The 20,637-nt window shown below is 36.9% G+C and overlaps 1 protein-coding gene across 2 annotated transcripts; it reads left to right on the top strand.

Moving 5' to 3' along the window:
- Positions 1-1,257: 1,257 nt before the first annotated feature.
- On the top strand, positions 1,258-19,170 carry LOC141646806 (protein ENHANCED DOWNY MILDEW 2). 2 transcript variants are annotated; one of them, XM_074454770.1, is made up of 20 exons: positions 1,258-1,470; positions 2,305-2,722; positions 2,825-2,921; positions 4,669-4,722; positions 4,838-5,016; positions 6,140-6,242; positions 6,357-6,458; positions 7,799-8,046; positions 8,127-8,216; positions 8,337-8,798; positions 8,921-9,071; positions 11,499-11,600; positions 12,105-12,197; positions 13,326-13,367; positions 14,146-14,256; positions 15,198-15,269; positions 15,373-15,491; positions 15,587-15,650; positions 15,730-15,887; positions 17,859-19,170. In XM_074454770.1, exons 2-20 carry the CDS (start codon positions 2,313-2,315, stop codon positions 18,910-18,912), a joined length of 3,711 nt encoding a protein of 1,236 aa, XP_074310871.1. In that variant the 5' UTR covers positions 1,258-1,470; positions 2,305-2,312; the 3' UTR covers positions 18,913-19,170. The 2 variants fall into 2 exon arrangements, with proteins under 2 accessions (XP_074310871.1, XP_074310872.1); XM_074454771.1 differs by having other exon boundaries at positions 1,383-1,470; positions 2,050-2,722.
- The last annotated feature ends 1,467 nt before the right edge of the window (positions 19,171-20,637 follow it).

The following is a 20,637-nucleotide window of genomic DNA, read 5'->3' on the forward strand; positions in this document are numbered from 1 at the left end:
CCGGTCTCGGCCAAATATCACTTTCTTTTCCACATCGGATGCCCTTTACGCATCCATGCGGAGGGGGATATGGTACGGCCTAAGAAAAGACCAGGCCGAGGTAAAAGAAGCCGCCGCAGAAGAAGCCGATCTGCGAAATTTTTTACAAATTGCTTGCGCAGAATATACGCTCAAACGTACATCGGAGCCCATACCACGGCATAGACTACGCTGGGGGCAAATTGATGGGGCATATTCTGCACCGCTGACCAAGTCAACATATCGGGCAAGGTCAAAGATATCCACAAAGAAGTCAACGGCTTAGGCGGCCCCCTAGCCGATCGACCCATCGGCTGTCGGCTGGTCTCGGCATGACAACTTGCCGGTAGGGGCACATACCCGCGTACTCACATCCAAGACCCCTCGGCGGTGAGTCAACAGGGCCCGCCGGCCTGCCATAGGTCCCTCGGCCAAGGGGTAGATCAGTCTTTCCACCTGCTAGCCACTTGGCCACTTGGCCACTACGTGACAAAAGGTGAAAGTCTATAAATACTCCTCAACCTTCATTGAGGAAAGTATCCACAACTTAACCTAAGAAACACTATTCATCTGGTATAATCTTCCTTATCTCTCTACAATATACATTTAGCCAAGGAACAACTTATCCCCTAAGTTCTCGACTTGAGCGTCGGAGTGAGTACGCTTGGCACAAAGCCAAGCCCTCAGTTCGTTCATTGTTGCAGGAGAGGCCGAGAGGAACGATAAAGACAAGAAGGATTCAACCAAGGACATCATTCTACAAGCAGCGGGTGGTAACGAATATCTGCTCTGGAATTACACCCGGAACAAATATAATAATAATAATAACAATAGTAAATACATTAATATAAAAATAATAATAAGAATATCAATAAGAATAATAATAGTAATGTTGAAATAAATCAATCGAATCAACTATACTGATCTCAATCGAATCAATTGAATCGAATCAATTGAGTGAATCAAATCAATCAATCAATCGAATGGAGCTGATCGAATCGATTAGAATCAAATTAAGTCCAAAAGAACAAGGCCATATTATTTAATATAAAGCTCAAATACTTTTTTACAAAGCTCAGATTCTATACCGTAACATATACAACTGATTCTATAGTCCATAAATTGCAAAGCTCAGATACCGTGTGAATTATCCATTTTTTTTTTTTAGTTTAAATACGTAATGATGGCCGCGGTTCCCTCGTTACCAAAAAAAAAAAAAAAAAAAAAAAAAAAAAAAACGTGATGATCTGAGTTCAAATGTAATACGAATACACAACTCCCTTGTTTATAGCTAGTTTAATACCGAACCGTATTCCACTATTCTATAATCTAATCAAATACAGTACGAGTAATAATTTTGGTTGCATATAAATTGTTACTAAACACTAATTTATCTTCAAAGTTCGAGCGATAATTAATCACACTATTGAATCCCTAAATTCGTCCCCAAAGGTAAACCTAATTGATCCTTAGGGTTTAATTTCAATCAATTTTCGTCGTATTCTCTTCTAATATCAATTCAATTGCTTCATACGTACCTTCTTCTATAAATTCTAGGGCTTCATATATTAACATTATAATGATGTTCATAATTTGAATTGAATTGAATTTTGCGATTTTTTTCCTGGTGTTTTTGCATGTTTGCTATTATAATGCTGTTGCTAATGATTTTCTGGAGTTATTGTGAGGATTTGGGGGAAATTTAATTGTATGACACTTGAATTATGGTAAAAAGAGATTAATTTGATGCTTTTTTTAGGGTTTAGTTTAATATTTGGATATACTGCTTTGAAGGATGTTTTATTGTAGCTGATAACTGATTATCATCATTGGTTGTTTTGTTGTTATGTAATGGGTTTTGTGCGATTTTGAGGATTTCGGTTTTGAATTATAATGGAATAAAGCGAAATGACTCACTAAAGTAACTGTGATTTTTTTTGGATAAAAGTTGTGAAGTTAAAGACCATCCAATTCTCGACGTAGTTTTCATTTGGGTCATTGAAAATCAACCTTTTTGTGTTATTAACGCAGGGGTAAGGCTGTGTACACTGAACCAGCTACCTTGCCTTTTGCGGGAACTCTTGAGGCACACAAGTAATAGTGTCTATGTGGCATTGTTTTATTGCTTGCTTGTGATTGGGGATTGAATGGGAGACAGTTTAGAGTTCAACACTTCAACGATGATACTAAAAGTTTACTGTATCATTTTTAAAAATCGATTCGCAAATTTGATGATTTGATTCCCTGTCTGCTCTGTTAAGGTTCTGATTTGTTTATTAAGCACAGAAAGAAATATGGCGTCCTCTGATGACGAAGCGGAGGAAGCCCCGTCGTCTGTGACACAGTACTATTTTGAGGATGACAAGGCGGAACCTATCTCCTTTGCTGTTCTTCCTGTTTGGTGGAGTACAAGGGAGGCTGCCCAAAAAAGCTCAGGAATGAAGATCTATGTTCGTGGAAAATCTGGTGATGGACTTGGGAATCTTTATAAGATTGTGAAAGCTTGGAAGTTTGATATCTCTGGAGTAAAGCCTGAGATATCTGTACTTCATGAGAAGAATTGGATCACGCTTCAAAGACCAAGGAAGTCTTATGAGGAGTTTAGTAGGACAGTGTTAATAACCGTGAATTTTCTAAATTTAGTGAAGAGAAATCCGGAGTTGCTTGGAAATGATCTTTGGGATAGAATGTCGAAAACTTTCAGGTACTTGTGCGATAAATTGCCCTTTTTCCATTTCTAGTACACGGTCATGGAATTCCGGAGTTGCTTGGAAATGATCTGTACACTGTCTTTTTTATTTTGTAGCTCGCTTGATGGCCGCCCTTCTCTAGATGACCTAGTTGATCATAAAGCATTGATTGAGAAAGCTGTAGAGCGTGATGACTCATTAAAGAAATCAAAGGTTTGTTAGTTTGATATATGCTGTTTGGATTATTTCCCCCCTTAGGTTATTGGTACTTTTTGTATGCTTCCTGTTGGTGTTGTTTTTGACGAGGACATGAAGTATTAACTATCAATATTTTCTAGAACTCTAGAAGCTGAACCCCATCGTTTATACACTTTTTTTCCCTTTTTGCTGATAGAAAAATAAGGATTTTAATAAAAGAATCTCATGTAGCATAGAGGTCATCAAGTGTACAGAATTACAATTCAATAAGTGGGAGCAATGCCACCCGAAAAGGTATCTGGATTCACCTTACGAAGCTTAGAGTGCTAATTAGAATCATCGACTCATTGAGGTTAGTGCGACCTTGCCCCAGAAGAAAGCTATGACCGTTTTATAAAACAGTTAGTAATGAATATGGCAGCCTTGAGGGGGTTTGGAATTTTTTGCATTGCAAACGAGGTTAGAGGTTTTCGCGACTTTTGATCTTGGTAGCATAAATTCTTTGGCACAAAGCCGGATTCATTATTCAGATGTTTTAGGGCTTGCGCTAATTGGATGTATAACTATATGTAAAGATTTGAACATGTTTTGGAAGTGTTGACATCTAGATGTGAATGAATTTACAATTGCATTAAAGTGAGTAAGCAGCGTATTACCATAAACCATGAATCGTCATGAGAGAGATCAAGGTACATCACATGAGTGTGCATGAACATGAAGAGTTCTAGACAACTATCCAGCAAAGAAAAAGAAGTAAATGACTGCTTATCAAAACCCTTACCATCTATCTCTGTCATGTTTACCATCTTGTCACATATAGTTTGATCTTGTTTGCGGGCGAGCATGGAAATAGGGGAGGAAGTTTGGTTCACTAAGCAATTGGTTAAGTTATAAGATATGTAACATGTCTGCAGACTCCGCACAATATTTGTTGTCATTATAATATACTAGGTTACTTTTTAGTGTATTTTGTGGTTTCCATATGCTTCTGAACTGGAAGTGAAGCCAGTGGTTCCCGACTTCCCGTGAATTGCTCATCTTGATTATATGCATGCTTGAAGCTATTTAGAAGGGATTAATTTTGAATAGAAGGCTTGTATAAAGTTATTTTTATGTGCCTTCAGCTTTGAATTTTCGGAGCTAAATTTTTAACGTGGATGGAAATTGTTGTTGGCAATTAGCTCTATGACGAAGTTCTCATTTTTCATCAAGATTTTAAATTAATCTAGTTCCTCACAGTCAAAAGCTTAAAGCTAACTTTCACTGGTGTTCAGCTGGTGAGTAAATCAATTGGATGCTGATTTTACAAATGCATAATTATCTTCATCCTGGGTAATATTGTGAAATGGATGTATTTTCTGTAAGACAAGATAACTTCATATGGGTAGTTCTCGTAAATTCCAAAATGAATTTTCTGTATTTTCACAGACTTCAATAGCGGATAAAAATCCTTTCTTTCCTCATCTGTTATATTTCTTTACATCATCGTTGTTTTTAACTCGATTAAATTCAGTAGTAGTACTTACGCTCAAAGTGAGTGTATAGTTGGGGCACTATGGGGCCATGGACGATACTTATTTACATGAGAGAAAAGAAGGGAAGGGGAGAGAGAATAATGTAGACGGATTGTAAATAGACCCCTTAACTTCATTTTGTCAACCTTTATCTATTATTGTGTTTTAGACTTTAATAGAAATTAATATTCATAAAATATTTTGTGTGTTGTTCCTTGTTAATTGACGATGACATGGTTTCTGGCCAGTACCTAATGATGTGTCTTGAGAAGAAGCTTCAGAAGATTAACAAAGATCCGGAGGTATGCTAATCTTTAGCATCCTATATTTTGAATTTTTTTGTTCTGACATCTTCCTTGTGTTGTGGAACTTGAACTAAGCTAGTGATGTATGTACTCTCATTTTTGTTGTGCTTAGAATCCAAGAAGTAAAGGAAAGAGCGCTTTTATTGTTGAAGACGATGATTTAGAGGAAGGTGGTTCTTTAACTGAGAAAGATGGTTCTCTTGATGGGGAAGATGGGGAAGATGATGAGGAAGATGATGATATTTTTGATTCTGTCTGTTCCATTTGTGATGAAGGTGGTTCTATTTTGTGGTATGTATATTCTCTGTTATTTAACTGCTTGACGGATTCTTAGTGCTTTTGATTAATACATTCTATTTGCGTCCATGACATGTTTGTAGTGCAGTCAGTGTGACTAGTGATTGGACCTTAAAACTAGTATTGACATTGACCTAATTCTAAGTATCCACATCCCAATCTCAATATATTCTTAATTGATGACTGTGCATTTCTTTAACAAAATTTCATTGTGTGTATATATTCTGTCTTACCTGTTGTTTAACGGGAACCTATAGTCACTGCTGTAATGCATTATTGTTGTTGTATTGTTTTTGTGTTTTCAGCAACAATAAGAGGTGGGTACTAAAATGTGTGTGACTATGACCATAGTGTGTTTGCGAATTGCTCAAGTGTATCATGATTCATGATGCATTGGCACATAAAATGATAAAATATTACGTGACACAACATGACGGCCTATTTCTTCACATTTAAAAAATGCCATCACATTTTTTCATGAAATTGCTATATCGTCAATGTTTCAACAACTACAACCGTAAACTCAAAAGATTACTCATAAACTTAAATTTAATCACCAGTTGCAGTATTGCTGTTCAATGGTTGAATATGGGCTGCTACTTTACCCTTTTCAGTCATGTTAGCCATAATGACCAAAATTTGGCTGTTCTTTATATAAACCTTTCTGTATTGGAAAAGCTGAAATTCCTTCACATGTCGGCGAATATGTAATGATGCAGGAGAGACTCAAACATGGACAGAAACATCTTCAACATAAATAAAGCATTTTTCTTTCAGATGAAAAGTTCTGGATGTGAAAACCTTTACTGAATGTGTGTTGTGCAGTCGCGCCAGTTATGTGAAATGTGACGTTGTGCGGTTGCAAAGTTAATTTGGGAATGTTGAATGTGGAGTACTGAACTTATGAACCTCTTGTGTGGATGTAGCCATTTTCTTCTTTCCTAGCTTTTATTTTATTTTTTTCTCTCTTTTGTTTTGAAGGTTGACAAATTCGTGCTTTATTTTTTTATCGAGTGTATTTGACCTAGATATATGAGGAACATCAGAATGATTACTTCTTGTTTTGATTTCCACCACAATGATTAATTGTGATAATAGTTGATTCCCTTTTATGCAGCTGTGATGGAATTTGCATGAGATCTTTCCATGCTACCCTTAGAGCTGCTAAAGAGGCAGATTCAAAATGTAAATCGCTTGGTTTTTCTACGAAAGAAGTCGAGGTATATTGTATTTTCCGTTTCTTTCTAAGCTCTTTTCTTTTAATAAATAAATAAATTAATAAAGCTCTTTATTTTTCTTTCACGAAAAATATGTTCTGTAATTTCCTTGTACAGGCTATGCAGACTTTCAAATGTCAGAATTGTCAGCATAAGCAACATCAGTGCTATTCTTGTGGGGTGTTAGGTTCTTCCGATAAAGATTCCGGGGCTGCTGAGGTATATGCTTTTTAGATATTGAATTTTGTCCTATTGTGTAATGTTCTTTTTTGCTCTTGCTTTGTTTGTTCAGCATGTGAATTCAAGCGCCCCTCCAAAACTCATGCCTTCCGTGTGAGACTACATCTTAAGATTGGTAGTTGAGTCTTGAAATTGGCTGTCGCAGAATTTTTCCCCGTATACTTTGTGTATGGAGTATATGTAGTCTAAAAAAGTGAAAGTAACAGTAAAGATATTGCACTTTGTTGATTGATTTCCCTTGATTACGCAAGTTAGATCACAAATTTATATTCCTTCCATTTCATTTGATTCTATGCATTTGATTAGAATATACCCCTCAGATATTTCACAAATGTATAGAATCAAATGGAGTGGAGGGAGTATTAATGTAGAAATGTTATAGAAATAGTTACAGGTAAAGGCGTTTGGGATAATCTTAAAATTTACCAAACGAGTCATGCATCTGTCTTCAATCTACATGAACGGTCAAGACGCTTGTTTGAACATACATGCATGTACCAATTTTTTAAAAGAGAAAGTTTGACACTCGAGTTTCCATTTCCAATGGAGCCATCGTGCCCACCGGCACATTATCCTTTGATTTTGGATTGTAATCTAATAAAGCAACATGGCTCACTAAAGTGACTGTGCTTCTTTCTATTATGAAATAGCCATCTTTCAATGTACTTCTACACAATTTTTCATCTCGGGTTATTCATAAACAGCCTCTTTTTTGCCCCACATCTCTTCACTTTTCATTATTCAATTATATAAATTGGTTTCCCGACTTTCCGTGCATTTTACTATCAAGACGATTATTTTGGGATGGAGGAATTATAGAATTTAGGATCAAAATTTTTCAGGATCTCTATTGAGCTAATTCAGAATGAGACTACCGTAATCTTGGAAACACTTAACTGACTTGACCCAAAGTTACCCGTTTAAAAGAGCACCCAAAACCACGGTATTAAATGTCATCTTGCGTTGCAACCAATTCAAGGTGACTGCAACCATGAAGACATTTATAATGCAATGAATAACGATCAAGGTCAGAGTTAATATGGTGGCCTCGGCTGAATCCATAAGTATACCTAAAGTGCATAATAAAATGATCAACGTCTAGTTCAAAACAATGTTTGGCCTATATCTTGTGTGAAATTCTCCGTTTAATGCTTCAAGATGAGGTCATGATGCTGTTTTCCTGCAGGGCCTTTCCCCAATGTTGTAGTTTTACCTGTAACATTATGATATCACATGATGGTTTATTTGTTCTCACATTCTCATATTGACAACTGGTATCATTTGTTTACTTTGCACCTGCTTTGTGTTGCCATATTTAGGTGTTTCAATGTTTTAATGCAACCTGTGGATACTTCTATCATCCTAGTTGTGTTGCAAAACAACTACACCGGAGTGACGAGGAGGCTTCAAACGCACTCCAGAAGGACATTGCCGCAGGAGAGCCATTTACTTGCCCCCTTCACCTATGCTTTGCTTGTAGACAGCCGGAAGATAGAATAGATCCTGAATTGCGGATGGCTGTGTGTAGGCGCTGTCCAAAGGCATACCATAGAAAATGTTTGCCTAGGTAATTTGTAATTTCAGCTATTTATGCTATCTCCCTTTTCATTCAGTTGTAGGTTCAACTTGTTTTCCTAAATTTACCAGGAAGATTGCTTTTGAAGATGATGAAGATGCGGGTATCGTCCAAAGAGCATGGGATAACCTTTTGGCTGGCCGCATTTTGATATATTGTTTGTGAGTGATATTATTCATTTTCTTTATCATTAACCTTCTATGTATACGTACAATATACAGTGTGAACATTCATTATTAGTCCGTCAGATTATTCTGATTTTTCTCTATGGTCCTTACTAGAAAGCATGAAATCGATGAGGACTTGGGCACTCCTCTGAGAAATCATATCATATTTCCTGGTGATGCTAAAAAGGAGATGAAACCGTTGGCGCAGAGAATTATGAAGCATAGAGTATTGCAGAAAAACAAAAAGCCATCTGTAGCGCCTTCTCGACCAAGACCTGCTTTTGAGTCTAAAAGGACTCTCCTGGACAAACATCCTTCTAAGACTGACAGGAAAATATCTAAACCGCAAGGCACTGACACATTGGGGAACATGTCCTCAGAAAAGATGACTGACAGGAAAATACCTAAACCGCAAGGCACTGACACATTGGGGATCATGTCCTCAGAAAAGAAGCCTATTTCCGCAAAAGCTGTGCTGAAGAATCCTGAGGGGTCAGATTTGGTGAAGCCTAAAACAATTCGCAAAATTACAGTGGAAAAGTCTGAAGTGAAACTAGATTCAGATTCAGAGACAAGGTAATGTTCTATCCAGTGTTTACCCTGAGAAGGTCATTATCTGCTGGTATTTTCTTATGGTTTATTGAATCCCCATATGCCAATATTATAACGAAGATATTTTGTGACATGTTTCCATAAAGGATTCTCAAATTTATGGAAGAAGCTTCTTCTAAGATCACATTGGATGATGTCATTCGGAAACATGAGAAATGGGTCCCCAGTCGTGTATACAAGCAGAGAATGGATCCCTGTAGGAGTATAACAGATGGAAAAGTGGAAAGATGTACAAAGGTACCTAATTTGCCCGTTTGCCCTTGATATTTCTTATATGTGAGTATTTATAGATGGTTTATCCAATCGCAAAAATGCATGTATGAAACTTTAGTGTGTTAGAAAGGCTAGGGCAGTACATGTTTAGGATGAAGAAATAGAAGCATAATTTAATGGGTTGGAACTTGGAACCCACCTTATTTTCAAAGGGGTTATAACTGAATAGGTTGGAACCCATCTTATTTTCAAAGGGACTATAACTCAATACTGATAAGAAGATAGATTTTCCCTGGCTAGTTGCCGGCTCCCCACCCCGGATGCCATCTTGAGAAAAAGGTTTTAACACAGGTGTATCCTGTATATACTCTTGTATTCAAGTCTCAATGGTGTACCCAGCCCCTTTCCTTCCCATCACTGGACTCCTGACGTTCTTCTCTAAGGGGTGATGGGAGCGCGCCATCTCGGTGACGACAGAGTATCCAACCCGCCTGATGAGGCTGGGCGGCTCAGTGTGTGTTCATTGAGTTGAGTTTAATGCTCTGTGTTTTTTTAAGCCTAGTTCTGGAGATCCTGGTATATATTGAAATAAAATTTGAAGGGGAAAGTCAAGTGTACTTTGACGAAGAACCTTAGTTTGAAGATGTGCAAGGCACAGTGAGGCGTTAAAGGGCCGGAGCGACAAACCGCAGGCCTTTGAGATGCGAAGCGCCTTATTTTTAGCAACAAATTTGTAATTTCTATATCAAATTTTGGCCAACAGTACCTTTTTCAGGAGTTTTCAGGTTTGTCTAACATTTAAAGAGTAAAAGTTGGGAATAATAGCGAAAAGAAATGACATCATTTAAGATTTAGATAAAAAAAGATATGGAAAATGCGCACTAGTGAGTTTTGGTTAGTGAGCCTTATATAAAAGGCGCATCTAAAATGCATCGAAGCGTTTTGGCTATTGCCTCATCCAATGCGCGCATTAGGCGCACTCCGGGTGCAATTTTTTAAACTAATCGAAGAACTGATAAATTTTGGTTCATTATTTATGGTATACTGAGATGGTGTTTGGACTTCATTTGTGGTTGTTCTACTGATATACTTAGTTCTTTTTACTTATCTATAAGAATTTGAAAACATAGTTTATTTTCGCAATACGTTTTTTTATTCAACGCAGTACTTTTTGCACCGTATTTTCCATTTGCATACTCTTGAACTTAACAAAGAACAAACTAAATTCTCTCCAATTTTAACATTAGAACCTCGCAAATCTATCAAAGTACATCAAATTTCTTCGATTATCGTCATAAATTGATTGTAGAATAGGTTATATAATTTCTAAACTACGATTAACGAGATAAATTAATTTTTTTGGGGTTTTTTGGTTGTTTCAATTAGGGTTTTAAGTTTGTTTATGTTGAAGATTGGTTGTTGGGTGGTAGTCAAGTGGCGGCGCGTGGGGAGGGACTTCATGAACGACGTGGGCTGCGTAAGAGTGGCATGGTGGGCATGAGGGTGGGGGGTTTTAGGGTTCGTGGAGGGGGGTAGCAAGGGTGGTGTAAAGCGCAGCATAAATTGGTGTGGTCGGACTCATAATGCCGTCAACGGCTCCTCACAGTGGCTGGTGACTTGTGGTGGGGGTTGGTGGTTGGAGATGCGAATGGTTGAGGTTGTAAGATTGGTTTTGAGGGTGGTGGTAGGGGAGAGGGAGGTTGTTTTGTGTTTGTTGTACTGTAACTTCCTCTCTCTTATTTATTTTTTTCAACACAGTACAGTAGACAATAGTACACACTACACAGTACACGTTTCTATTTTATTTTCTAAAAATTTCTCGACGCAGTACAAATTGTGTTCAATATTCTTTTTTGAGAAAAAAATATCGCAGTATCTCAATTATTTGTCTGACATCGCATACATTTTTTTTTTTTTACCAAATTTGTTCTATGCAATACACATATGGGCAGTGTTTGGGGTGGCTAATGGAGGCGGTGGTGGAGGCTGGTAGGGGTGATGTTGGTTGTGCTGAGTGCGGTGGTTGGCGTTGGTCGGGGAGGTGATGGGCGGTAGTGGTTGGGGGAGAGAAGAAAGAGAAGTTGGTAGAGGAGGAGATAATGAAAGAGAGGGTAGTAATTGAATGAATTTGAAAGGAGTGGAAATGAGAGGGGCAATTCAGGTAAATGTGTACAGCCAAAATAAACACCCTTTGAAAATTGTCTTACAATCTCAATTGCTCCAAATGTAGAGATCTTTTCTTCTAAGATGCTCGTTTGAATTTCTTTTTAAGAATTTCCTTTTTTCCCTTACTTGTAAGGTTATAGGTTATTCTACAAGTGGCTTTTCACGTTAGAGGTTATTTGAACATTTCGTCCTGTGTATTTTCCCGCTTTGGCCTTTTCCTTATGTCAAATGTTTCCTCTTCGACTGACATGCTGTTTTTTTCCCTATTCCTGAATATATATGTAGTCTGTTCAAGCAGCTATTAGAAAGCTAGATGCAGGGGGGAGTATTGAAGATGCAAAAGCTATGTGTGAGCCAAAGATTCTTGACCAGTTGGCCAAATGGAAGGTAATTTTGTTAGTACTTTGATAGTTCTATGTAACATTGCTAAACTACCTTTCTTCATCTTCAATAGTTCTGAATTTATGTTTTCACTCGTACCTATTTGTTGTGAAAATTATCCTGTGTCTTTCTAGCTCTTTTTTTTTTTTTTTTTTTTTCCTGAGATGATAGTTGAGATCCATCCTTTTGTTTTTATAATTATTTTGGGCTGATATCATTTGTAGTAGTCATAAAATGTGTGCTAAATTCACCGGGTTATATCTTAAATCCAGAACTTTTAGTTTACTCTGACTGAAATATGATATGAGACTCTTTAAATCTAGCATCTTAAATTCAATCCTCGGCGTTTCGGAAAGAGATGCCCCGTTATGATATCTGAGAGCTCAGCTTGTATTCAGATTAGGAGGGCTACTAAAGTCATGCGCTCTAATGCTCTATAGCGTTGGTAGCTGATGTAAAGTAATCGGGTTATGAGGTAAATAATTTTTGTTTGTTTTATCTATGGTGCAGAGCAAGCTAAAAGTCTATCTTGCCCCTTTCATATATGGTATGCGCTATACATCATTTGGTCGCCATTTTACCCAGGAAAGCAAGCTTAAAGAGGTAAATTGTTTTCACTTTATCCTCCTATTTTTTAATGTCATGATATATGTTCTTTTCACGACTTCTATGGGGGTGGACTAGCAATAAATTTGCTCAAGGTTTGAATTCATAGTCTTAGTTACTACATTTTTGTGTGCGCAAGCGCGTATGTGGGTATGTGCATGTGCATGTCCTGTATATTATGTGCTTGCATTTGTGCACTTGTGTCTAAACTCTTAATAATTGGTGAACTTGATCTTTCATTTAAATATTGGTGATCATTATGTTCACTAGAGTCTTGACTTTATCTATTTCTATACACATAGCCAAGCATTAGCCTTTTTGTGATGCTGAACATTACTTTTAAGTTTTAAATGATTTACTTACAATTAACGGTCACGTCAAGATTGAATACTTAATGGATACTGAAGCATGATTTTTTATTAATTTAAATTGCTTTTTTCACAATTTAAGGAACTTATGCTTTAATCCTGATAAACTCCTTTTGCTACTAAAGGTAGGATAATTTGTTTTTTTTGCTTATCATTTGTCGTTTGGTAAACAAGAAATTCCGCAAATCATTTCGATATAAGTTTTTGCTTAACAGAAAAATTAATATTAGTTTTAGTTCCAATAACAACGCAATTTTGTTTAATGTGTAAAAAAATGTGTTAATTTTGGCGCCACATGGATATGTTATGATTGTTATCTTGTGTTTGATGTGTAGTAGAACTGATGGGCTTCAAACTGTCATATATGTATAGTGATAGGGTTTTGATGACTTCTCTGTTGCCTGAATTACATTGGCATTAGCATTAACATTCATCTTTGGTTTTCATTCTCAGCCTAACGCCCTGACAATCTGTAATTTCATTTTTTTTTAAGTATATATACATCTTACTTGAAGATGGCAATTTCCTACTCCTGTATAGTTGTATGAGACATCAAGGTTATTTATATATGTTGATATGCTTTGCTACTAAATAGGGAATTAATGGTGTAAAGAATTTAAAATGGTTCCGAAATGTTGCAGCCGTTCAATGTGAACTTCGTTGAAGCTTTTCTATACTATATTCTTAACTCGATATTTTTGGCTTAAGTTCACATTCTCGGCAAAATCTTTGTGCTGATAGTCTAATTTATGCGCAGATTGTTGAAGAAGTTCACTGGTACATCAATAGCAACGACACGGTATGATTAGTTGATAACTTATGCTGTGAAGGGTTCTCTCAAGATTGCTCATTGCTTACTATTTTTGAAACTATCATACAAGCATTATATAGTCACAAGTACACCATTCATTTATTGAAAAGATTACTCCTGATTTAGTAACTTTTGTCCTTTTGGTATTAGGGCATCACCCCTGTGGTGTTGTTTTGTATTCAGGTTTCCTTCTTGATGTCTTTGAGTGAATACTACTCCCTCCATCCCATATTTATTGTCCCCCTTTCTATTTTGGTAGGATTTAAGGAAAATAAGTGAACTACCAATTTTACCCTTTGAATTATAGAGAGCTGACAGCTGGGACAATAATATTATGGTGGGGAGGGGATAGTTAATAATCTAGAGGAAGGGGACAATTATTTTGGGATAAATTTAAGGAAGAAGGGGACAATAAAATTAGGATGGAGGGAGTATATTTTACTTATCAACAAAATCCCCCGTTCCACTAAAATTGGCTTTAGAATACTTTGTGCGCTTTTTCTAACCTGTGCTCACATGGAACACGTTAATGATTTTAAAATGGACAAAATGGGGAAATTATCTTATGAGAATTCACTTTTGTAATTTCTCATGAGAGATAATTTCCTATTATGTACATTTTTGGATCATTAACGTGTTCCAAGTGGCCTCCGGCTAACTTTTTCTCGAGATAAGTCTGGGTCCTACTTGAAGATGGTAGCTTTATGAGTTGCAATTTTCCAGATTTTAAAATTAGTGGCCTGATAAGCAATTCCATTCTGTACAGATTGTTGATTTCTGTTGTGGAGCTAATGATTTCAGCAGGCTTATGAAAGAAAAACTCGAAAGTACAGGGAAAACATGCAATTACAAGAACTATGATCTTTTCCGCCCAAAGGTATGTTTCTTAATTTCTCCAGTATCTTACTTTGATATGAAGCATAAAACTTATTTGTGGTTATTTGATTGCTATCTTTAGTTATGTCTTATACTCCCTCCGTCTCTCCCCAAGGTTCACTCTCATCTTTTACAAGTGCGATGATCTACGTAGGATGTTTATAGGTCTTAAGAAACAGTTCTTTTTGTAATTGAAGGATATCCCATATTATTATTTCTTAGACGAACTTCATGTAGTTGTTAACAGACGTGAGTAATAGGGTTGCAAGCTCTAATAGATTTGGAACGGAACATTGTTGAATCTCTAGGTACTCCTATCTGCAAACAGTTTTTGTTCTGCAGATGTCATTTTTCTTCGTCAAAGAAATCCTCCTTATCTCCTGGCAAGGAGACAAATAGTTCTTGTTTTTATGGGGTTTGGAGGGGGAGAGATGCAAGTATTGGACAGACTGGCAACCAGAGGGTCTACATACATAGCTAATGTTTGCTGGATTTTAGCCGTTCCTTGCTTCTTGCAATTCATTGTAATTGCATCATATCATATCTTGTTTGAGACTCTAGGGAATAATCACCACTTCTCATTTTTATTTATTTCTAATCCTGATGGTATTTGTTTAAACTACTTACCTGGCTGTCGTATATGCTCTAAACTTGGTCCTCGTTAAATTAGTACCTTGTGTAAATCGTTTCCATTTTCAGTGAAGCCATAGGTTCACTTTTCCTTGGCTTCGGAGTATAATGAAACAAGAAAAATGACTAACAAAACTAGCGTGTTTTCCTATTTTGTGAAGTAGCTGTGGTTGATGCTATTCTTGACGCAATTTTCACCGCGTGTCATTGTAAACAGTCTCTCAGTGGTTTGATCACTGTGGTAGGGTTGCATACATCCAACCCTCTCTGTGAGTGGCTTTGAGGCAGCTGGATAATATATATTTTGTGCAGGATGACTTCAACTTTGAAAAAAGAAACTGGATGGAAGTTCAACCCAAGGAGTTGCCTACTGGGGCTCAGTTGGTGAGAAATTTTTCTTTGTATAAATTATTTTTTATGACCTTTTGGGGTCGCGTCTGACTTCAAGTACATGTCCCACATTATAATTTTGGTTGTACTGGTGCAGATCATTGGTCTTAATCCTCCTTTTGGGGTGAATGCAAGTCTTGCCAACCAGTTCATCAACAAAGCCTTAGAGTTTAAACCAAAGCTCCTTATTCTTATCGTTCCTTCTGAGACAGAAAGGCAAGTTCTCTCCTTTTGGTAGCTGGGCTCTCACGTTCGTTGTTCTTGCTCCATGTGCTTATATGTGGAAGTTTTTTTTTTTTTTTTTTTTTTAGGTTGGATAAAAAGAAAATACGCTATGATTTGATCTGGGAGGATAGAAATCGACTTTCAGGAAAGGTAAATTGAAAAGGTTGTCGTTTGTTTTATTCTTGGATGTGGTTGCATGTGCTGATAGGTTGGCATTTAACCTTTGCAGTCATTTTATCTTCCTGGATCTGTCGACATATATGATAAACAAATGGAAGACTGGAATGTTGTGCCTCCAATTCTTTATCTATGGAGTCGGCACGACTGGACTACTAAACACAAGGCTGTTGCAAAAGAACATGGTCATCTAGAAGAAGGAGAAAACGAGTAAGTTTTAAGTTCCTAGCTGATTCCTGTCAGTTTATGCTCTTTCTAACAGAATTGGCTAAATGCGAGTGATTGGAACCTTAATTTACCGGCAGTTATACTTAATATGAGTTGTGTAAGATCGAGATTGGTAGGTTTTATTACGTATAAAGTCGACCCTTAGTCTCTTAAAAGACGGTTCCATGTTAGTCCAATGTAAGTACAATACCTACTTGCAGAGTCATTTACCTATCCTTCAGCAAATTATTAAAGCAAATTATTTTCCCGCCAACAAAGGAAATATTTGTAGGGAAAACTTCCTATCTCCTTTCCTCTCTCCTTCCCTCCATTTTTAATATCCAAACGAAGCCTAGAAGTAAAAAATATCACACATCATATTTACTTGTCTAACTATTTGCTCTTCTTTGGCTTTGTAATATGTGATGTAATATTGCAAAAGAGCTCGCTGAATTATCGACCTTAGTTATATTGTGAGGTATCAGTTGGCCGATGTAAGTTTTATCTTGAGCATAAAACTTGCTAGTCTTTGACTTTGCCATCTTTAAACAACCTATGTGATGTACAAGTTGTACATCAAACCCATCAAACCCCCAAATCTCACTTAAGGCAGGAGCATGTGAGGGGCTAGAGCCTAGAGGCCTAGAAGAGTAGTGTTATATTGTCAAATTTGACTTTTGTGTGTTGAGGCGCCATCAAGTTCACCCTTTTCTTAGTAACCCTCTCACTGGCCATTTTGGGTGTTCAAAGTTAATGATGCAGCAAGGAGCCAAGTGTTTTTATTTTGGGATATTCTATGGTGTACCCTCGAGTTTTTCGGTATTCTATGTTGTACCCCTACATTTTTGAAATTCTATGATGTACCCCCTAACTCTATACATTAGTCTATACCACGACCTTAATTATTGTCTTTGCTAACTTAGTTTCTTAGTTGACCTATTAAATCGTTTATTTACCATTCCAATTACTCGATTACTTACGTATTTAATTCTTAGTTCGCCGAATTACTCGTTATCCCACCAAATAGTATACGAATCTAACTTAAAGTTCATCAAATCTCCATTATCATGTCATGAATCATAACGGATGTTTTAATAGTAGTTTGTGCTTATTAAAGGTAATTTCTGATGTTTCTCATGTAGGATGGTGATACAACATTAATACGTCGAAATAAAATTCAAAGTACGGTTGTTTGATAGTGATAAAGTTAATTGAGAGTTAAACGAGGTCATGATAGAGAAATAAGTAAGAAGTTTAGGGGTACAATGTAGAATATGAAAAAAGGAGGGGTACAACATAGAAAAGCGAAAAACTCAGGGGTACCCGTATAATATCCCTATTATTTTATTTTTTATTTTTTTTATTTTGCCTTTCCATGTTTGCTGTGAGTGTTTGTAAACGTGTGCCTTGGGCGCACCAAGTACGAGACTTAGGTGTAGTTTACGAGGCATGCAACTAGTTTACTATGCTTTACATTATCAGTAAAAGGGCTAATGTTTTTTGAAAAATATGAATTTTATGCAAAATTAATAGGCATATGATGTATAAATGACAGCTTTTAAAAACTAAGATTACCCCAGGAATGTGTATGGAATGTCGTTAATTTGCTGTCAGCACACCCCTAATCCACGCATGGATATTTTTTCTTGAACTTACCAACAACAACAACATTACCCCAGAGCCATCATGGCTCCCGCAAATTGCAAAAAGGGGGGGAGGGGGAGAGGATGTACGCAGCCTTACCCTTGTGTTAGCAACACAAAGAGGCTGTTTCCGAGTGACCCAAGATGGAAATTGCGTCGAGAACTGCATCGAAGGACCGCTACTTCACAAAAGAAAGAAGCGCAGACACTTTAGTGAGCCATTTTCTTGAACTTACCAAGAGTGGGAATTTAATTGCTGTGTACCTTGTGTTTTATAATACTTGTTTAATTTATTTATTATTTTTTTCTGCTGGGGCAATCATGTTAACAGACAAGGCCTTGAAGGATTCTCAGAGAAACTTGAGCATGTTACCGAGACAAAAACTGAAGGTGTTTCTGCCTTTATTGATGAGCCTGAACGGCTTAAAGAAACGACAGCAGGTGAGAAGCAGACGGCTCTCAAAGATCAGCTTAGAGAAGCACGTAAGAATAGTATCCCTGAAGATAAAAGTGTCAATAAGGACTCGAGGAAAAAGAGGCCCATTGAAGAGACTTATACAAAAGAGGACATTGGATCATCCTGGGAACATAAACGGTCTCGTTCTCCTTACAATCCTCAACAACGATTGCCCCATCAATCCCCTGCCAATGCAAGAAGTGGAACCCTTTCCCCTCCTATAAGGTACCAAACTTCTCCTCCTAATATTGAGATGATGGATCCGGGTCGTGCTCAATTTGAGCCTACCGGCTATAGAGATGGAAGATATCTTCGGGAGAGTCAGCCTCGTGGGTTTGAAGAATTCCCTTTGGATAATATGGAGATGCAGGGTCCGAGTCATGACCCATTCGACCGATCTACAATTTATGGTAGTGGTATGAGAAGCGGGTACACAAATCCAGTTGGTCGATATGATGATCGGGTCGGAATACACGACCCTCACATTAATATACCTCCAGGTGGCAGATTGTCTGTAGATGCGGGCCCTCACGCTGGCTACCCTCCACGAGTTTCGCCATATGTTCCTGATTATCCTCCACAAATCTCGGGAGAGTGGCCCCCGGATTACATGCGAGGATCAGGCGGCCATGTTGCAACTCACCCTTATAGTGAACCAGGACAAAGGTTTAGGCCGTCAGCGTTTTCCATGGATAATAGTACTCATGGCAGAAGGGGTTCCATGTCAGTTATGGATTCATATGGTCCTAGATTGGATCAGCCAAACTACGGAACAAGAAGCAGTTATGATACTGGTCATGGGTCCCTTCCCGAGACTGGCAGGTACAATCAGGGATATCCTGGTGCACCGATGGGTTTCACATCAAGACCTAGTCGTGACCCTTACCAACACCCTCATAGTTCTTCAGGTGGTTGGATCGACGACTAGATCTCAATAATGTATCTGTTCTTACTTTTGTTCGCGTTAGTGGTGGTATAATATCTATGGCTAAATGGTTGTATGGTAAAATGAGTCGAGTTTCGAAACTTTTAGCAAAACTAGTTAGAATCGTGTTTGAGAGTTGAGACACCATATGGTTTACGATAGTTTCTAGTTAGAATCGTGTTTGAGAATCATGGCTGTGTGGCGGAATAACATTTCTGCTCGCACTTTTATATGTGAATAGTTAGAATCGTGTTTCAGACACCACATATCTTGTATTACATCCACTCTTGGGTGCCACGGACGGCATAGCATATTCACAGGTGTTTTTAGGGAGGAAAAATGCATGACATGTGGGTTGTGTTCATCAATTTTTATTATTTGTCGAATACTACCTTCGAGTTTTCGACTCAACATATTTTGTACGTCTTATTAAAATATACTCCTCACAAATGAATTTTCTTTTAAATAACTATTTATTACATATTTCTTGCCTCTAACAATTACAAAAATGATTAGTATTTATTGCACAAATTAGGAGATATCGAGAGTATCTAGACATCAAAAAGTTCTTCTGTCAGACGACTTAGCTCTGTTGGGGGCACACGCTATCTTAAGGTCTTTGTTGTCAAATGAGCTCTTTTAGCGAATTACTTCATTTTTTTTGGATCGACTTCCCTAAGCTTGGTATTTATACCAAAACTCATGCCTTGCGGAACAAGACGATAATATTGCTAGATCTATGCTTACCAAAATACAATAGATTTCCTAAATCATATTATTCTTATTTCCTTATACTGAGCTGTCTCGAGATACTCTCGATATCTCCTAACATTTATATTTATCTTTGTATTGATTTATAAATTATATTAAATGTGAAATTCCTTTGGCATATTTTTGGTTTTTAAAAAATCTTATAAAATAATACACTCCGTAATGTGTAAGAAATGGGTTACTTGAAATCAACTGAGATTAGGGCTTCATTTAGATCAAGGTAGGCTTTTGAATTCTTGTCCTACATCATTGATTCATTGCTAAAAGGCCCATGTAAGAATGAACAAACAAATTCATTGAAAACTAGTATAGACCCCGTGCTAAAGCACGGTAATTTTTAGATGTTATTGTTAGATATGTTTGCATTTAGAGTATTAGTTTCAAGTCATTTTCAGTTTTTTAGGGATCATATTGATAAAATTTTACTATTAAAATAAATACAATAGGAAAGTCGACACTTTTAATCCGAATAAATTAATAAATTTTACTTGAATTATTTTGTCAACTTTATTCAGAAAATAAATATTATATTATGATATTCACTAAAGGCATAAATCTAGTGAGATTTATATCATCGGATCAAATATGTATAAATCTAGTGAGATTTATATCATCGGATCAAATATGTAATAACTGATGAAAAATGATAATTATGGAGATGATTGCATACTAATTTTAGTCGTAATTATGGAGATTGTATAATAATACCCTAGATTATCCCTAATATAGTGGGATGTACGTTTAACTACAATATAGTGGGCTGTTATCCATTCTCATTCTCATTAATAGGCCCATATGAGGATTATGTAATTTAGGCGGGAAAACTACTAAGAGTTTTATTCTCTTAGTAGTAGGGGGATGCTTTTCAGTTGTCACGCAGCTGTAAAATTGTTACCTCATTTCTTTGGCATAAAGTCGGAAAATAATTAAATTTGCCAAAAATTTGGAAAAAATAAA

The sequence above is a fragment of the Silene latifolia genome, chromosome 3 (genome assembly GCF_048544455.1).
Source record: "Silene latifolia isolate original U9 population chromosome 3, ASM4854445v1, whole genome shotgun sequence".
In the NCBI taxonomy this organism is placed as follows: Eukaryota; Viridiplantae; Streptophyta; class Magnoliopsida; order Caryophyllales; family Caryophyllaceae; genus Silene; species Silene latifolia.